The 20,944-nt window shown below is 41.5% G+C and overlaps 1 protein-coding gene across 3 annotated transcripts in view; it reads left to right on the plus strand.

Annotated features, from left to right (window-relative positions):
* Positions 1–7,433: 7,433 nt before the first annotated feature.
* Positions 7,434–20,944, plus strand: part of yeats2 (YEATS domain containing 2) — a 45,145-nt gene continuing 31,634 nt past the window's right edge. For all 3 annotated transcript variants that reach the window (XM_061979718.2, XM_061979719.2, XM_061979720.2), the window contains exons 1-7: positions 7,434–7,623; positions 8,159–8,267; positions 8,343–8,440; positions 14,446–14,538; positions 14,834–15,067; positions 18,602–18,714; positions 19,144–19,305. In XM_061979718.2, coding sequence (XP_061835702.1) covers positions 8,168–8,267; positions 8,343–8,440; positions 14,446–14,538; positions 14,834–15,067; positions 18,602–18,714; positions 19,144–19,305 — 800 coding nt within the window. In that variant the 5' untranslated portion in view covers positions 7,434–7,623; positions 8,159–8,167. The remainder of the gene's footprint in view (positions 7,624–8,158; positions 8,268–8,342; positions 8,441–14,445; positions 14,539–14,833; positions 15,068–18,601; positions 18,715–19,143; positions 19,306–20,944) is intronic.

Consider the following 20,944-nt stretch of genomic DNA (forward strand, 5'->3'; position numbering starts at 1 on the left):
GACCAACAACAACAGAACAAAGTTGACACGGCCAAAAACACATCATCCTCACACAGGAGGCCAACGAGGAGGCAACAAAGTAGTAAAGTAGCGAGGATGGCAATAACTTTTGCAAGAATGAAACGTTATGTTTGTGTGTGCGTCTGGGATTTCACTGAGAATTTACTCAACTATGTCCTCCATTGTTTTTTTTCTAAATTTGATTATTTTCTATTTAGACTTTCATACACGCTTTAAGAAGATTTACATTACTGTTTTTGCATTTGTGTGTTTCACTTTTTGTGTAGGGTGGTGTGTCACTAAATTTTTCACACTGCGTGCAAAAAGATATCATTGGGATTGTAATGCAGTAAGAAACCAACATGGGTGGATTTGATGCTAATGGGCTTGTTTTTGATAAGTGTGCCTTTTAAAGAATAAACCAGCAGGGGAATATTGATGATTTTTGGAAAATATGACCCAATAATTAGTTACTACACTTTGTATGTACGGTGTGCTGTTTTTAAGATGTTTGTAAGTGTTGACTTGTATACAACAAACATCAATAAACGTTTTTCTTTCTGTACCAAATATGGTGTTTATTTTTATTTTTATCATCTAATCCGATTTTTGATATTTTGACTTCTAACTTTGTAAGCATGTTTGAGAATAAAATACTACTACTTAGAATGTGTACGGTATATATAACTGTACAAAGCCCAAAACCAGTGAAGTTGGCACGTTGTGTGAATGGTAAATAAAAACAGAATACAATGATTTGTAAATCCTTTTAACCTATATTCAATTGAATAGACTGCAAAGACAAGATATTTAACGTTCAAACTGAAAACTTAATTGTTTGCAAATATTAGCTCATTTGGAATTTGAATCCTGCAACATGTTTCAAAAAAGCTGGCACAAGTGGCAAAAAAGACTGAGAAAGTGGAGGAATGCTCATTAAACACTTATTTGGAACATCCCACAGGTGAACAGGCTAATTGGGAACAGGTGGGTGCCATGATTGGGTATAAAAGCAGCTTCCATGAAATGCCTGAGCAAATTGTTTAAGAACAATATTTCTCATCTAGCTATTGCAAGGAATTTAGGGATTTCACCATCTATGGTCCGTAATATCATCAAAAGGTCCAGAGAATCTGGAGAAATCACTGCATGTAAGCGTAATTAACATTGAATGCCCGTGACCTTTGATCCCTCAAGCGGTACTGCATCAAAAATCGACATAATTGTGTAAAGGATATCACCACATGGTCTCAGGAACCCTTCAGAAAACCACTGTCAGTAACTACAGTTGGTCGCTACATCTGTAAGTGCAAATTAAAACTCTACTATGCAAAGCAAAAGCCATTTATCAACAACACCCAGAAACGCCGCCGGCTTCCCTGGGCCCGAGTTCATCTGAGATAGACTGATGGAAAGTGACCCCGGACTGTTGAACAATTTAAGCTGTACATCAAGCAAGAATGGTAAAGAATTCCACCTGAAAAGCTTCAAAAATTGGTCTCTTCAGTTAAAAGGAAAGGCCATGTAACACAGTGGTAAAAATGCCCCTGTGACAACTTTTTTGCAATGTGTTGCTGCCATTAAATTCTAAGTTAATGATTATTTGCAAAAAGTTTTTCAGTTGGAACATTAAGTATCGAAGACCTCTATGAAGAAAACAAGCAAGGAACCCAGATTTCCCTTGCCCGGACGCGGGTCACTGGGGCCCCACTCTGGAGCCAGGCCTGGAGGTGGGGCACGATGGCGAGCGCCTGGTGGACGGGCCTGTCCCCATGGGGCCCGGCCGGGCACAGCCCGAAGAGGCAACGTGGGTCCCCCCTCCAATGGGCTCACCACCCATAGTAGGGGTCATAGAGGTCGGGTGCGATGTGAGCTGGGCGGAAGCCGAGGGCAGGGCACTTGGCGGTCCGATCCAGAAGCTAGCTCTTGGGACGTGGAACGTCACCTCGCTGGGGGGGAAGGAGCCTGAGCTAGTGCGCGAGGTGGAGAAGTTCTGGCTAGATATAGTCGGACTCACTTCGACGCACAGCAAGGGCTCTGGAACCAGTTCTCTCGAGAGGGGCTGGACTCTCTTCCACTCTGGCGTTGCCGGCAGTGAGAGGCGACGGGCTGGGGTGGCAATTCTTGTTTCCCCCCGGCTCAGAGCCTGTACGTTGGAGTTCAACCCGGTGGACGAGAGGGTAGCTTCCCTCCGCCTTCGGGTGGGGGTACGGGTCCTGACTGTGGTTTGCGCTTACGCGCCAAACCGCAGCTCAGAGTACCCACCCTTTTTGGATTCACTCGAGGGAGTACTTGAGAGTGCTCCCCCGGGTGATTCCCTCGTTCTACTGGGGGACTTCAATGCTCATGTTGGCAGCGACAGTGAAACCTGGAGAGGCGTGATTGGGAAGAATGGCTGCCCGGATCTGAACCCGAGCGGTGTTATGTTATTGGACTTTTGTGCCCGTCACAGATTGTCCATAACGAACACCATGTTCAAACATAAGGGTGTCCATATGTGCACTTGGCACCAGGACACCCTAGGCCACAGTTCCATGATCGACTTTGTAGTTGTGTCATCGGATTTGCGGCCTCATGTTTTGGACACTCGGGTGAAGAGAGGGGCGGAGCTTTCTACCGATCACCACCTGGTGGTGAGTTGGCTGCGATGGTGTGGGAGGATGCCGGACAGACCTGGCAGGCCCAAACGCATTGTGAGGGTTTGCTGGGAACGTCTGGCAGAGTCTCCTGTCAGAGAGAGTTTCAATTCCCACCTCCGGAAGAACTTTGAACATGTCACGAGGGAGGTGCTGGACATTGAGTCCGAATGAACCATGTTCCGCGCCTCTATTGTCGAGGCGGCTGATTGGAGCTGTGGCCGCAAGGTAGTTGGTGCTTGTCGTGGCGGTAATCCTAGAACCCGTTGGTGGACACCGGCAGTGAGGGATGCCGTCAAGCTGAAGAAGGAGTCCTATCGGGTTCTTTTGGCTCATAGGACTCCTGAGGCAGCGGACAAGTACCGACAGGCCAAGCGGTGTGCGGCTTCAGCGGTCGCAGAGGCAAAAACTCGGACATGGGAGGAGTTCGGTGAGGCCATGGAAAACGACTTCCGGACGGCTTCGAAGCAATTCTGGACCACCATCCGCCGCCTCAGGAAGGGAAAGCAGTGCACTATCAACACCGTGTATGGCGGGGATGGTGTTCTGCTGACCTCGACTGCGGATGTTGTGGATCGGTGGAGGGAATACTTCGAAGACCTCCTCAATCCCACCGACACGTCTTCCTATGAGGAAGCAGTGCCTGGGGTATCTGTGGTGGGCTCTCCTATTTCTGGGGCTGAGGTTGCTGAGGTAGTTAAAAAGCTCCTCGGTGGCAAGGCCCCGGGGGTAGATGAGATCCACCCGGAGTTCCTTAAGGCTCTGGATGCTGTGGGGCTGTCTTGGTTGACAAGACTCTGCAGCATCGCGTGGACATCGGGGGCGGTACCACTGGATTGGCAGACCGGGGTGGTGGTTCCTCTTTTTAAGAAGGGGAACCGGAGGGTGTGTTCTAACTATCGTGGGATCACACTCCTCAGCCTTCCCGGTAAGGTCTATTCAGGTGTACTGGAGAGGAGGCTACGCCGGATAGTCGAACCTCGGATTCAGGAGGAACAGTGTGGTTTTCGTCCTGGTCGTGGAACTGTGGACCAGCTCTATACTCTCGGCAGGGTCCTTGAGGGTGCATGGGAGTTTGCCCAACCAGTCTACATGTGTTTTGTGGACTTGGAGAAGGCATTCGACCGTGTCCCTCGGGAAGTCCTGTGGGGAGTGCTCAGAGAATACGGGGTATCGGACTGTCTGATTGTGGCAGTCCGCTCCCTGTATGATCAGTGCCAGAGCTTGGTCCGCATTGCCGGTAGTAAGTCGGACACGTTTCCAGTGAGGGTTGGACTCCGCCAAGGCTGCCCTTTGTCACCGATTCTGTTCATAACTTTTATGGACAGAATTTCTAGGCGCAGTCATGGCGTTGAGGGGATCTGGTTTGGTGGCTGCAGGATTAGGTCTCTGCTTTTTGCAGATGATGTGGCCCTGATGGCTTCATCTGGCCAGGATCTTCAGCTCTCACTGGATCGGTTCGCAGCTGAGTGTGAAGCGACTGGGATGAGAATCAGCACCTCCAAGTCCGAGTCCATGGTTCTCGCCCGGAAAAGGGTGGAGTGCCATCTCCGGGTTGGGGAGGAGATCTTGCCCCAAGTGGAGGAGTTCAAGTACCTCGGAGTCTTGTTCACGAGTGAGGGAAGAGTGGATCGTGAGATCGACAGGCGGATCGGTGCGGCGTCTTCAGTAATGCGGACACTGTATCGATCCGTTGTGGTGAAGAAGGAGCTAAGCCGGAAGGCAAAGCTCTCAATTTACCGGTCGATCTACGTTCCCATCCTCACCTATGGTCATGAGCTTTGGGTTATGACCGAAAGGACAAGATCACGGGTACAAGCGGCCGAAATGAGTTTCCTCCGCCGGGTGGCGGGGCTCTCCCTTAGAGATAGGGTGAGAAGCTCTGCCATCCGGGAGGAGCTCAAAGTAAAGCCGCTGCTCCTCCACATCGAGAGGAGCCAGATGAGGTGGTTCGGGCATCTGGTCAGGATGCCACCCGAACGCCTCCCTAGGGAGGTGTTTAGGGCACGTCCGACCGGTAGGAGGCCGCGGGGAAGACCCAGGACACGTTGGGAAGACTATGTCTCCCGGCTGGCCTGGGAACGCCTCGGGGTCCCACAGGAAGAGCTGGACGAAGTGGCTGGGGAGAGGGAAGTCTGGGCTTCCCTGCTTAGGCTGCTGCCCCCGCGACCCGACCTCGGATAAGCGGAAGAAGATGGATGGATGGATGGATGGACATTAAGTATCTTGTCTTTGCAGTCTATTCAATTGAATATACGTTGAAAAGGATTTGCAAATCATTGTATTCTGTTTTTATTTACCATTTACACAACGTGCCAACTTCACTGGTTTTGGGTTTTTTATTAACAGTGCTGCTTCTGGAAGATAACCCCCTTACAGAGACATTACAGTTCAGAATATCAATGGTTCAAAGAGGGACTGGATGTAAACAAAACAAAAAACCCATAAAATGTAAAAGGTTGATTAGGTGGCAGATATATATTTGCAAGGCCATTTTAAAGAAGGATATTTAAAGAGAAACTAGATCTTGTGAGACGAGGTCGGCCGACCCCGGAAACTAGTTAAGCTGTCCTGGCGGTGAAATGGTTTGGCTTCCACTTCCACTGGCTTATGTGGCATCAAATGGCCGTTACCAATTGTGAGTTCAAATATATTTTTTCACATTCAATATGTTTTTTACAATTATTTTTGTTTTGACAGTACCGCGTCCGATGCGGGTTTATTGATTTTTAAATGTACCAAAAAATAGCCTGTTTTGTACACTAGTGACAAATCGAGGTGATCCAATGCCCAGCAGTGCGCAAGTGTGTTTCTGTATAATATTTTTCAAGCCGTGGTCTTGTGGCGACATAAATGATTTTAATTTTGAGAGGTATTTATTGAAGTTGGACTAAGTAAGACATCACTGACGGCCAAGGTGGTGAATGCAGGGCCCGCCACTGCTCTATCCACATATTTTCTTTTGGCTTGATGTCCGGTGACTTACTTCAGGATCTTAATATGCTTTTTCTTGAGCCACTCCACTTAATCATTTCAGTCATTTTCAGCATTTCTGTACTTTAAAAGGCGTGGAGTTGGACAAGAAACGACGCACATTCAACGTAATGCACACATCTACACTATATTGCCAAAAGTATTTGGCCACCCATCCAAATGATGAGAATCAGGTGTCCTAATCACTTGGTCCGGCCACAGGTGTATAAAACAAGCACTTAGGCATGGAGACTGTTTCTACAAACATTTGTGAAAGAATGGGCCGCTCTCAGTGATTTCCAGCGTGGAACTGTCATAGGATACCACCTGTGCAACAAATCCAGTCGTGAAATTTCCTCGCTCCTAAATATTCCAAAGTCAACTGTGGGCTTTATTATAAGAAAATGGAAGAGTTTGGGAACAACAGCAACTCAGCCACGAAGTAGTAGGCCACGTGAACTGACAGAGAGGGGTCTGCGGATGCTGAAGCGAATAGTGCAAAGACTTTCTGCACAGTCAGGTTGCTACAGAGCTCCAAAGTTCATGTGAACTTCCAATTAGCCCACGTACAGTACGCAGAGAGCTTCATGGAATGGGTTTCCATGGCCAAGCAGCTGCATCTAAGCCATACATCACCAAGTCCAATGCAAAGGGTGGGATGCAGTGGTGTAAAGCACGTCGCCACTGGACTCTAGAGCAGGGGAGACGCGTTCTCTGGAGTGATGAATCACGCTTTTCCATCTGGCAATCTGGACTCTCACAATATTATGCTAGATCCACTATGGACTCTCACACTATTATGTTCGATCCACTATGAACTGAACTCTCACAATATTATGTTAGATCCTCTATGGACTGGACTCTTACACTATTATGTTAGATCCACTATGGACTGGACTCTCACAATATTATGCTAGATCCACTATGGACTGGACTCTCACAATATTATGTTAGATCCACTATGGACTGGACTCTTACACTATTATGTTAGATCCACTATGGACTGGACTCTCACAATATTATGTTAGATCCACTATGGACTGGACTCTCACAATATTATGCTAAATCCACTATGGACTCGACTCTTACACTATTATGTTACTGTAGATCCACTATGGACTGGACTCTCACAATATTATGTTAGATCCACTATGGACTGGACTCTCACAATATTATGTTAGATCCACTATGGACTGAACTCTCACAATATTATGTTAGATCCACTATGGACTGGACTCTCACAATATTATGCTAGATCCACTATGGACTGGACTCTCACAATATTATGTTAGATCCACTATGGACTGGACTCTCACAATATTATGCTAGATCCAGTATGGACTGGACTCTCACAATTTATGCTAGATCCACCCGGGGGTTTTTTGTCCCTCATCTGCGGTCCCCTCCAAGGTTTCTCATTGTATCCCATTGGGTTGAGTTTTTTCTTGCCCTGATGTGGGATCTGAGCCGAGGATGTCGTTGTGGCTTGTGCAGCCCTTTGAGACACTCGTGATTTAGGGCTATATAAATAAACTTTGAATGATTGATTGATTTATAGAGACAAGAGCTATAGTGATGCATGCTTGGTTATGGTTTGAATTCATATATAACACTTGTGAGAACGACTTTTTATTGTCAATATCAGCTGCTGAGTTTCATTTTTTATTGTTTTCTGCTGGTGGTGTGCCTGCGGATTTATTCAATGCAAAAAATGTGCCTTGGCTCAAAAAAGGTTGAAGAACACTGATATAGAGTATCAACCTGTTGTTATCGCAGCGTCCCAGCATAGTACAATGCAGTATTTGTACAACAGCAGCCCCTAGTGGCCGTTCTGGTGAACTCTGCGGCTAGCTAGCTACAATTTAGCTTCCTTGTCCACAATCGAGATTTAGCATTTTAACCCAAACACGAGTGCGAAACATGCAAAGTGTAACACTCAAACGGACCCGCTGCCACTGAAGCATAAATCACGCACCACAAGGGGACGTTTATCCACGCTGCCGGGCTTCTCCTCGTAAGTTTGTGTCCCAAAATACATCGCGTTGGTGTTGGAAAACGCCTGCTAACGGTCAGCTAACCTGCTAGCATGGCTCGTGCTACCGCAATCTTTCTACTGGACTCCTGCGGCTGTTAAGCATGAATGGGGAATTAAACGCCAGCGTCGACTGCCTTACTTTGAGTACTTTTCATGACATGGTCGTGATGTATTCATTTTATTTGGTCGAGTGACAGGTGCCAATCAGTGCCCCCATACTAGCGCAAGCAGTAGGAAGCTAATTAGCAGTTAGCATTAGCTGCAGCACCTTTGCTAGCCGGTTAGCTCAATGCTATGCATCGCCATTGATTGATTGATTGGGACTTTTATTAGTACATTGCACAGTACAGTACATATTCCGTACAATTGACCACTAAATGGTAACACCCGAATACGTTTTTCAACTTGTTTAAGTCGGGGTCCACGTTAATCAATTCATGCCACTACTGTACAATGAGGCGCTTGTACAGTAGGTTGTAATTCAATGAAAACCTCCAATTTTCTCTTTTTTCAGGAGGGAAACATGTCGGGGGTTAAAAGGAAAATAGAGGACGGCGATCCTGACTATGAGGATATTGCATTAATCCAAAATAGTAAGCGAAACAAAGCAGTTGAATTAAGTGGTAAGTCAGTGGATTGAATCCAACTCTGTGCACCTGCGATGTTGTTTACTTGTATGCAATATTTCCCTTGAACAGCCCGAGATGCTGCAGTTCAGAAGATAGAAGCCATCATCACCAAGCAGTTCTCCTTGGAGATGAAGAACAAAGAACATGAGATAGATATCATCAGCCAGGTAAAGCATATAGTCCAGTGTTTTTCAACCACTGTGCCGTGAGATACAGTCTGGTGTGCCGTGGGAGATTATCTAATTTCACCTATTTGGGTTAAAAATATTTTTTGCAAACCAGTAATTATAGTCTGCAAATGATGTGTTGTTGTTGAGTGTCGGTGCTGTCAAGAGCTCGGCAGAGTAACTATGTTATACTCTTTCATATCAGTAGGTGGCAGCAGGTGGCTAATTGCTTTGTAGATGTTGGAAACAGCGGGAGGCAGTGTGCAGGTAAAAAAGGTGTCTAATGCTTAAACCAAAAATAAACAAAAGGTGAGTGCCCCTATGGCATTGAAGCTTAGAGAAGGCTATGCAGAACAAAACTAAAACTGAATTGGCTACAAATTAAAAACAGAATGCTGGACGACAGCAAAGACTTACTGTGGAGCAAAGACAATGTACATCCGAACATGACATGACAATCAGCAATGTCCCCCCAAAGAAGGATAAAAACAACTGAAATATTCTTGATTGCTAAAACAAACTAGATGCGGGAAATATCGCTCAAAGGAAGACATGCAACCGCTACAGGAAAATACCAAAACAAGAGAAAAAGCCACCAAAATAGGAGCGCAAGACAAGAACTAAAACACTACACACAGGAAAACAGAAAAAAAAGTCCAAATAAGTCACGGTGTGATGTGACAGGTGGTGACAGTACACCTACTTTGAGACAAGAGCTACAGTGATGCATGCTTGCTTATGCTTTAAAGTCATATCCAACAATTGCAACAACGACTTTTTACTGTCAACTGAGTTTCGTTTTTTAATTATTTCTGCTGGTGGTGTGCCTCCGCATTTTTTCAACGCAAAAAATATGCCTTGGCTCAAAAAAGGTTGAAAAACACTGATATAGTCTACCTTTTGTTGCATTTGGGAAATGTTCATAGAAATCTTATTAAAGGGGAACTGCACTTTTTTGGGGGAATTTTGCCCAGCGTTCACAATCATTATGAGAGACAAGGAGACAGATGTATTTTTTTTCAATGCATTCTAACTTGTAATTAGACGTAAATAAATTCAGCTTACACTGGAGTCAATTGGAGGTCCTCTTTAAGTGCTCTAAATCAGTGTTTTTGAACCTTTTCTGAGCCGAGGCACATTTTTTTAATTGAAAAAATCCAGAGGCACACCACCAGCAGAAAACATAAAAAATTTAACTCAGCGGTCGATATTGACAGTATAAAGTCGTTCTCGCAATTGTTGGATATGAATTCAAACCATAACTAAGCATGCATCACTATAGCTCTTGTCTCAAAGTAGGTGTACTGTCGTGACTTATTTTGAGGTTTTTGGTGTTTTCCTGTGTGAAGTAATAATAATAATAATACATTTTATTTGGTATAGCGCTTTTCAGAACACTCAAAGATGCTTTACAGGATAAAAAATTTAAATATAAAACAGTTTAAAGTAATAATATAAAATACAGGAAATATAAAAGCAGTACATTGTAAAATACATAATAATACAGGACAATTACAAGACAGGACATTACAAGACACAGAACACTAATAACACTAATCAAGTGTTTTAGTTCTTGTCTTGCACTCCTATTTTGGTGTTGATTGTCATGTTATGTACTTTGTGGACGCCGTCTGCTCCACACACTGTAAGTCTTTGCGGTCGTCCAGCATTCTGTTTTTGTTTACTTTGCAGCCAGTTCAGTTTTAGTTTAGTTTTGCATAGCCATCCCTAAGCTTCAATGCCTTTTGTTTATTTTTGGTTTAAGCATTAGATACCTTTTTACCTGCACGCTGCCTCCCGCTGTCGTCTACATATTGTAATCACGACAAACCATGTACCCGACATCTAGAAAGCAATTAGCTACCTGCTGCCACCTACTGATATGGAAGAGTATTACATGGTTACTCTGCCGAGCTCTAACCAGCACAGACACTCAACAACGGCACATTTGCGGATTATAATTTCTGGTTTGCAAAGAATATTTATAACCCAATTAGGCGACTGACTGTATTTCACTGTACACTAGTGTGCCGCGGCACAGTGGTTGGAAAAACAACGCTCTAAATAACCATTCAAAAACCGCCAACAATACTCCATTTACATCTTGAGACCTGAATATTAACCAAGTATTAGTGATATTGTTATTATATGCGCTGACGTAGGCAAACTATTTATAGTGGCGTCTTGATCACAGAGAGCTAACTAACTTGGTTGGTTAGTTGGTTGAAGTGTCTTGAACTAGGTTAGAAGCTACTTAACCAACAGGAAGCAATACGTGAAGCTAGGCGAACATACGTCTACAGACCTGAAAATATTTTGTGGCGTACCTCAGGGATAAATACTTTGACCAAAATTGTTTAATCTCTATATAAACGACATTTGAAAAGTTACAAAAGATTTAAAGTTAGTGTTATTTGCGGATTGTATAACTGTGTTTTGTTCAGGAGAGAACACACAGAAGCTAATACAAATAACAACAGAAGAAATTAATAAATTAAAAAGATGGTTTGACAAGAACAGACTATCTTTGAATCTCTGTAAAACTAAAATAATGCTATTTGGTAACAGCAGAAGGGAAAGTCAAACACAATTACAAATAGACGGAGTAGATATTGAAAGAGTAAAAGAAAACACATTTTTGGGTGTAATAATAGATGATAAAATGAACTGGAAATCTCATGTAAAAAATATACAACATAAAGTAGCAAGAAACACGTCAATAATGAATAATGCAAAATATGTTCTAGATAAAAAAAACACTCCATATTCGCTACTGCTCACTAGTGTTAAAGTTAAAGTACCACACAGTCTCACACACACACGAGGTGTGGTGAAATTACCCTCTGCATTTGACCCACCCCTTTGTTCCACCCCCTGGGAGGTGAGGGTAGCAGTGAGCGGCAGCGGTGGCCGCGCTCGGTAATCATTTTGGTGATTTAACCTCCAATTCCATCCCTTGATGCTGAGTGCCACCATATCTGAGTTATTGTGTAGAAATATGTGAAATAACTACAAATGCGCGCTTTATTCACTAACGGTGTTACAAAAAAAGATCAATTAGAATAATACATAATGTTGGATGTAGAGAACATACGAACATTTTATTTATTTAATCACATATATTGAAATTCAACGATTTGGTGCATTTACAAACAGCTAAAATGATGTAGAAAGCAAACTATAACCAATAATGTACAACAATTCTTCTCAACAAAAGAGGAGAAATACAACCTTAAAGGAAAATCTAATTTAACACATTTGTATGCACGTACAACACTTAAAACCTTTAGCATATCAGTATGTGGAATTAAATGATGGAATGGATTAGCCAAAGAAATCAAAGAAAGCACCAATATGATTCAGTTTAAGAGACTGTTCAAACTACAAGTGTTCACAAAGTACACGGAACAATAATCATGATTAACATCTTGAACCCTTTTTTTTTTTAGATAAATATTATTATGTATTTAATATTTGTTTACTTTACTATGGTGTATTATTTATTTATTTATTCACTGTTCTGTTACAGAGAACAAGGAAATGGGATAAAATTGCTATGGTATGAAAAGGGGTAGGATTAAATAAGCTCAGCTTCTTCCGACTTCTTTTCGGACATGTTGTAATGGAACAACTGGAAATATGTGATGCATTACATTGTATCGTTTGCATATTCCAAATAAACTGAAACTGAACTGAACTGAAGTTAATTTTGAACATGCATAACATTTCAATATGATACATCACATATTTTCATTATTCTTTACATGTCCGAAAGCAAGCAAGCTGCAGCGTGTGCTGCTATGTTGACATCATCAGCTGGTGAGCTGCTTTCTCGCCTCGGAGCTTGTGAAAGTTTATTCTAGATCATAAATAATGCCTCCCACCTTGATAGTAGAAGGATGAGGACATAATCCGACATGTTGGTCAAATTGGGCATCCAATTTAGACGCGGAAATGGCAAGAAAGACACGAAAAGACGCATTTTTCTTTGCAAGTATTATGAGTCATTCTTCATCTAAACGGGAATATATTAACAAAAGTCGGCATCCCAGTGAGAGCAATCATGGTACAGTAAGTGATATTTTATTAAGTTTGTTGTCTCACATGCAGTTTGCAGTGAGCAGTAATCAGTGATGTTGAAGGAAAAAGCAAACATGAAATAATTACTCTGCAGTACGCTTAAACTATGTGAATATTACTTATTATGAATGTGCCTGTTACTACATTACATAGTGTATATACTTACAGCATGTACATAAAACCTTGATGGAGGTGTTTGCATGTTTTTAAGCGCTTTATAGGCAGAACAGAGCGACTCCTATCTGCTCCATTGCAAGTAGACTTTTGCTCACATTTTTTTTTACTAGTTATAGAGTGTGTATAAAAAAAAAAGAAAACGATGTTTGTGCTTGTTTTGCATAAGGATTGTGAATGATACCCAAAATTCCAAAAAAAAGAGCAGTTCCCCTTTAAATGAGCTCTGCTTCTTCGTTAACTTGACCGTTGAATTTTGGTCATTTTACAACAAATATTCTATTAAACACATGCAATGTTGAAACAAACATGCTTTTTGACAGCGTTTATGTAATTTCAGGTTGTGTCATTGAATTGAACACTGAAAAGTCCAACTGTTTTGCAACATTGTTTCGAAGTCACTTTTAAAGGACATGTATGTATAATCCACGTTGTATTAGGGTTGTCTCGATACCAATATTTTGGTACCGGTACCAAAATGTATTTCGATACTTTCCTAAATAAAGGGGACCACAAAAAATGGCATTATTGGCTTTATTGTAACAAACAATCTTAGGGTACATTACACATATGTTTACTATTGCAATCTAAGAACAATTTAGTCCTTAAATAAAATAGTGAACATACTAGACAACTTGTCTTTTAGTAGTAAGTAAACAAACAAAGGCTCCTAATTAGTCTGCTGAAGTATGCAGTAACATATTGTGTCATTTATCATTCTATTATTTTGTCGAAATTATAAAGGACAAGCTGTACAAATGTATTATTAATCCACTGGTTATTTTCAGTTTCAACATGTTCTATCTACACTTCTCTTAAAATGCAATAATCACTTATTCTTCTGTTGTTTGATATTATACATTAGTTTTGGATGATACCACAAATTTAGGTATCAATCTGATACCAAGTAGTTACAGGATCATTCATTGGTCATCATTTAAGTTCTCATGTGTCCAGGGACGTATTTCCTGATTGTATGAATATAATATGAATTAAAAAAAAAAAAAGTATTTTGTGACCATAAAAAATATTGATGTAATCATAGTAGTATCGTCTAGATACGCTCTTGTAATTGGTATAATTACAGTGGATGTCAGGTGTAGATCCACCCATAGCATTTGTTTACATTGTGACGCCGGTGAGCTGTTTTATCCTCCTACAGTGTGTAGTGAAGCATGTTTAGCTATTCCTGGTCCTGCAGGGATGATACTTGTAAGAAACGTACTTTATTTGTCGCCATGGAGGCGAGGATTAGTTATTTAGAAGTAGCTAAAACACTGCCGATTGTGGATGGACATTAGCCGCTAACTAGCTAGCCATGTCTTAAAGTACCTCTTCCTGAGGGCATTTCAGTGTTATACCTTCACCTTTATCTTTAGTTTTTAAGCCAAAATGCGTCCATTCTCCCTGTTCTGTCTACACACTGTGTTTGTTTGTAAGTACTCTGTGATTGTGCGATGCCGAACCTGCTCCTCTATGATACGACGTGATGACGACGCGACGTCATACCTGTTAAAAAAAAAATAAAAAAATAAAAATATATATATATACATATATACCGTATATGGCCGAACCGGTACATTTTTAACGTAGTACAGTTTTTGATTCATTAGTACCGCGATACTATACTAGTACCGGTATACCATACAACCCTATCCACGTTGTATCAATGTCTTGTGCCTGCAGGGATATGATGGGCTTTGATGTAACTTTCTGAAATAAACTAAACCAACACCATTTTTGTTTCTTAGCGACTCAATGAAGCCAGAAGGATGATGGACAAATTGCGAGCATGCATCGTGGCCAATTACTATGCAAATGCTGGCCTGACAAAACTCCCAGAGGTAATTTCCACTTTTTATTGTTTTTGTTTTCAATGTCAGTGTTTTAGTGCGGCACGGTGGAGTAGTGGTTAGCACCACTTAGCCCCTCACCATCAGGAGATACGGGTATGAAGCTCACAATTAGGCATGCATGTCAGGCTAACATGAGTTTCTACATTGTCCATAGGTTTGAATTTGAGTATGAATGGTGGTTTGTGCAATGTGACTGACTGGTGATCAATCAGGTGTGTCAGTTAGTAAAGGCTCCAGCTCACCTGTGACCCTACTGAAGACCGGTGGTTGTGTATGCTTACAGCCCTCCAAGAGTGAGCCCGTGGCGTTGAATCATCCAGCCATCCGACGATTCCTGGAGTCGCCGTCACGTTCCTCCTCCCCTCTCAACCACGGATCAGAGACGCCTTCCCTGGGCCAGTCAGAGTCCGAGTCCTTGTCGCAGCACGGCGACACCACCGACAAGGATGCAGAGGGGGCATGGCGGGAAGAGAGCAGCAGTAGGCAGGAACAAAGGCCGGGACGCAACATTGGCAAGGTGGGTCTAGCTAAGACCAAGCAAGGCAGAGTCCTGTTTTTTTTTTCTTCTTAAAATCATAAGTGTATGTGAGTGACAGGAAGAAAACCTCTGACTCGCTTATGGTGAGGTTGTTTGGTATAAAGCTCTAGACCCTTACCTTTAATATAAGATGTCATGTCTTTGAGATTGTTGTATCTTGAGAAAAATATATGGTCCTATATTTGGTGCAATTTGGTGTGTGATGGTGAACTTAAAGGTGCCATGTGTAATAATGTGGCCAGAAATGGTACTGCAATTACGGTCAAAATTATGTAGTCCCTTCCCCCTCTCCCTGACTGAGGTTGCCAGTTACGCAGCCGAGTCCAGCTGGATGGACTGGGCTACTCCAAGAAACTTCAAACTTCCACTGCCTCTTACTAGGGGTTGGGGTGATGGGACCATAACAGTTGAATAGACAAGCGTTTTGTCAATAACAAATCTCTAACCAACACATTGTACACAGAAATTAGGCTATTTTCAGGAAGAATTACCTCATGCCTGCGTACAATATCACAACAAATGGCAATCATATGGTTATTGTCAGTACTATCAGAAAACAAAGACTAAAACCAACTACAACCAATGTTATCCATAGTTATACTGGTGAAAATAAGGAGAGCATGCTTAGCAGCCTAATGTACGGCCAAAACTAAAGAGGAGACATTTTACTAAAGTATGCCTATAGGCTACACCAATGAGGAATTATTTTATCATGTGATTTGGCTGTCACCATACGTTTCACATTGCCATTAAGACAGCCACGCTAATGTTGGAACCCATTTCCTCAGCTTTTCAGCATATTGAGAACGAAATAGGCAGGTTCTGTCCTAAATGACTGTCAAAGTGTACCAACTTGTCGGAATACCTACTCAGACGTCTTCTGTTCAGGTGAGATGCATGATTTATGATCTAGAATAAACTTACAGGGAGCAAGGAAGCAGCAGACCACTCGATTATGTACACATAAGCACACATGGTAGTGATCACAGCGCCGCTATAAATAGTTTGTCTGCCTTTAGGTAGGTAGGTCTTTATTGTCATTGCACAAGTACAACGAAACTTGGTTTTCAGCACGAACCCGTTCAAGATTAGACAAACAGTATACAGGGTTACAGAACAGGAACGCTGATGGGTCGCCACAAGGCGCCCCTTAAAAGATGGGGAAAAGGTAAACGCTGGGGAAGGATGAGTAAAAAAAATACAACTGTCTAGATTGTATTTTTTTTTATGTATATGTGCTTTGTTGTTGACTTGACTGACTATCGGAGGTTTTTTCCCACTCCAGACTGGGCTCCTGTCTGGAGTGGGAAAAAACCTCCATAGCAAAGCACATATACATATTACAACATACATCTCGAGATATCTAGCAACAGAGGGGAGGGAGTGGGGGTCACGGTGGCAGGCTGCAGCTCTTCAGGCGCTGCCCATCCTTCTATCACCCCTAAGGGATTCGCGTTAAGGGCGTTTGATGGGGGTTGGGGTATGTGTGTGTGGTGTATATTTTTGTAAATGCATGTGTGTGTGTAAGCCTGTCGCGTGTCTCTGTTCTGCGGCCTTGATGTTGTGCAGCCGATAGTCAGTCCAAAGTCAACAACAGGTGTGTGTCCATGAGAGACAAGGGAGTTTGTTGTGTCTTCGCCGCACTGTCCTTCGGGAGAGTCTCGAAGCCAGGGACTGTGTGCTTATAATTACAATAGCACTAATACTTGGTTAATATTCAAGTCATGAAATGTTCAGTTCAGTTTCAGTTTATTTGGAACATGCATGCGATACAATGTAATGTATCACATATTTCCAGTTGTTTCATTACAGCATGTCCGAAAAGGAGTAGGAAGAAGCTGAGCTTATCCTACCCCTTTTCATACCATAGCAATTTCATCCCATTTCCTTGTTCTCTGTAACAGAACAGTGAATAAATAAATAAATAGATAAATAATATACCATAGTAAGTAAACAAATATTAAATACATAAATAATATTTATCTAAAAAAAAAAAGGGTTCAAGATGTTCATCATGATTATTGTGTACTTTGTGAACACTTGTAGTTTGAACAGTCTCTTAAACTGAATCATATTGGTGCTTTGTTTGATTTCTTTGCCTAATCGATTCCATCATTTAATTCCACATACTGATATGCTAAAGGTTTTAAGTGTTGTACGTGCATACAAATGTTTTAAATTAGATTTTCCTTCAAGGTTATATTTCTCCTCTTTTGTTGAGAAGAATTGTCGTACATTCTTGGCTAGCAGGTTATAGTTTGCTTTGTACATAATTTTAGATGTTTGAAAATGCACCAAATCGTTGAATTTCAGTATTTGTGATTCAATAAATAAAGTGTTTGTATGTTCTCTACATCCAACATTATGTATTATTTTAATTGATCTTTTTTGTAACACAGTTAGTGAATGAAGTGTACTTTTGTAGTTTTTTCCCCATATTTCTACACAATAACTCAGGTATGTAACACTAGTGAGCAGTAAATAATATGAAGTGATTTTTGGTCTAGAACATGTTTTTCTTTATTCATTATTGACGTGTTTCTTGCTACTTTATGTTGTATATTTTTTACATGAGGTTTCCAGTTATTTTATCATCTATTATTACACCCAAAAATGTGTTTTCTTTTACTCTTTCAATATCTACTCTGTCTATTTGTATTTGTGTTTGACTTTCCCTTCTACCGTTACCAAATAGCATTAATTTAGTTTTACTGAGATTCAAAGATAGTCTGTTTTTGTCAAACCATCTTTTTCATTTGTTAATTTCTTCTGTTATTATTTGTATTAGCATTTGTGTGTTCTCTCCTGAACAAAACACAGTTATACAATCTGCAAATAATACTAACTTTAAGTTCTTTGTAACTTTACAAATGTCATTTATATAGATATTGAACAATTTTGTAAAGAAATGTAAATCGAGTATTGTTGGCACTTTTTGAATGTTATTTATTGGGTTTTATGGGTGGAACAGTGGAGCTCCCATTGGCTCCACTGTAAGATTACTTTTATTTACGTTTATTTAATATTTAGAATGCATTAAAAAAAAATCTGTCGGTCGTCGTGTCTTTCATAATAATTGTGAATGATAGGCAAAATTCCCCAAAAAAGTGCTGTTCCCCTTTAACAAAAGACAGTGCCTGTAACTCAGCATGCAGTAGCCTATCAGAGAGCGCCGTCTTTGCTGTTCACCGTGTCCCGTTCTATATTTTCATTGGTATGATGTGACGAGGCATAATTTATTTGTGGCATGTGAAGCTTGTAAACCTGTTAAAATCCATAAATTAGCCATAGCATTGTCTAACACGCAGGGTGCAAACTGTGGGGAAAAAAGTAGGCTTATAGTCTGGAATTTACAGTACTTTTTAAAAAATCAAAAAAATGAGTAAAATGTCCACAAGTACATTGCCGCCACCTGTAGACTGGGGTGGAACATTCACTTCACACTTTGCTGTCAATTTGTTCTCAGAGGAAAGTAGTTAACTGTGCATTTTTTTGTTCAATTAATGTTTGTAGGACACATTTGGTGTGGCCTTGGGAAGTGAGCAGAGGGTGACCTACCACACCACTGGAGATGAGGCATCCCGAGTCTATGCAAAGAAGACTATTGTTGTGGGCAATGTGTCGAAGTACGTAACGTCCTACTGTTATACTGTAACTTTACTATTTAAAAACAAATACGAACATTTTACTCAATGGTCCCCAAGAAAATGGACGGATAGATATGGACACATTTGGGATTAACTGTAGGTAGAATGATACAACACAGCAGCAATAGAACCAATGTTATAATAGAGGTAAGGAGCAAACTGCTGAATTAGCATTACTGTTGTTGCCTTCAGCCACATCCAATGTTTTTTTTAACCAAGTGCCAGAGCCCTGGCTGTGATTTGCTTTTGTGTACCCCACAATAGGTGCCTGGAGGAGACCTGGCAGTTAATTGAATAGAGTCGTTAATTAGAGCATTTCCATTTGACTTTTGGTATAATGGACAACTTCTCATTGGAAAAATGTGCATGAATTCAGCTACCTAAAGCTTATTTGCCCTCTGCTGTCAGGTATATCCCTCCAGACAAGCGTGAAGAGAACGACCAGTCGACTCATAAGTGGATGGTGTACGTCAGGGGCTCCCGAAAGGAGCCCACCATAGACCACTTCGTCAAGAAAGTCTGGTTCTTTTTGCACCCCAGCTACAAACCTAACGACCTGGTGGAAGTCAGGTTAGTGCCAGTCAGCAGTTTTCAAGCGGTTGCCTCGGGTGACATTCAGGGACGCAGAGAGAAACTTGTTTCAATTAACGTTTCCCGTCGCACTCTGGTGTTGCCCGTAGACACATGGTGTTTACTTTCAACCTTTAATTATTATTCTAGGCCATTAGTTTGCCCGGCCTCTTTCCGCTACACTACAATAAAGTAGGTAAACAAGCTGCTTCTTAAGTCTGTTGTTCATTTCAGTGTGTGAAACACAAAATGAATCAGCCAGGACATTAAATTTCAGATTTGAAGTTACGTGTTGCAACATGACTTCCCACGTGATGTTTGTTTTCCCTTCCAAGCCAAACACAAAAGAAGTGCTGAATGTGGTGTGAGTCTGTGATGTCACACAATGACTCAGCTCAGTATGACTAAGAGTGGGCACACCTAAAGTGTACGCGCCATGCAGTGTCTTAGAGAAAACATGCATTATGGCACGTCAAGGCCCACATTACTCTTGTGTTGCACTCTTCATCAAAAAAAGGGCCTCTCTGAAATCCCATGCAGACAAAAATCTCCACATTCTCTTCATCAGACCCTCTGAATATGTGATTCACCAGTGGGCAGACATGTGAAATAATTACTCCTATTCACATGTGTCCTGTATATACCCCGGAGTTTAGAGCACCACCCCGTGGTAACTATCGTTAAAAAGAAGAACAGAGTCATGTAACAGAAAATCTTACTTGTGTCAGGAGACGTCATATTAGACGTCCTCTGTGAGTATTGCACTTCATCAGGCCCTCTTTTCTGTTTTAGGAGAGCGAACCCAAAGTTAGTCATGTGTTTGACCACATGTTGTGTTTTGCTGCAGAGCTAAGCAGGGAAATGCAACGTTTTGGAGTTGTATCCTTTATTCAAAGGGGACCTATGATGAATATACTCTTATCTGATTTACAAATGTTTCAATATTGGATACTCCTGTTAAACAATAGCAAAGCGTCCCATCATAACATTAATGCATTTGGATGTGAGCTTGCATGCAGTTTCGAATGCCTCTATTTGTATTTTTTTAACTGGGAATCAGTGACGTCACACATTGACGGATGTACTTATGTGGTTTCTGGGACATATTGCGTCAGAAAGTCTTCTACTCCTCTGCTAGGTCCAAATAGCAGAGACTTTTGCCGCTGCAACCTCCGTATATTCCTTCCTGTTTCATGCCTTCCCGCCTGCTCTATGTCTATGAAATAAATAATACAAAATATTTGTATTATTTGTATTAAAATGTTGAAACCTTTTAATGTATAAAGTATTATTGTTATCCAATCTTGGCATTCACACCCAAATACACACAATAACAGTGATGTGTGACACACAGTGACACAAATTCTGCTAAAGACAGCTTTTTTTATGCAACTCTGGAGTCTTATCAAAGGTGTATGCAGGTGTACCCAATGTTCTGACTGTGTGAATCTATTTAACCTCCGAGAACCTGTCGTCCACTTATGTGGACATCATATTTTTGGTTGTGTAGAACACAATACAAGGTTTTTTTCTGCAAGACCCTGGTTTCCACTTACAAGGACATCATACTTCCAACGAGTGGTGGAGAAAAAGTATACCCCATCAAATGTTAGATTCAAGATGGCCGAAAACACATATC

The sequence above is a fragment of the Nerophis lumbriciformis genome, linkage group LG19 (genome assembly GCF_033978685.3).
Source record: "Nerophis lumbriciformis linkage group LG19, RoL_Nlum_v2.1, whole genome shotgun sequence".
NCBI classification, from domain to species: domain Eukaryota; kingdom Metazoa; phylum Chordata; class Actinopteri; order Syngnathiformes; family Syngnathidae; genus Nerophis; species Nerophis lumbriciformis.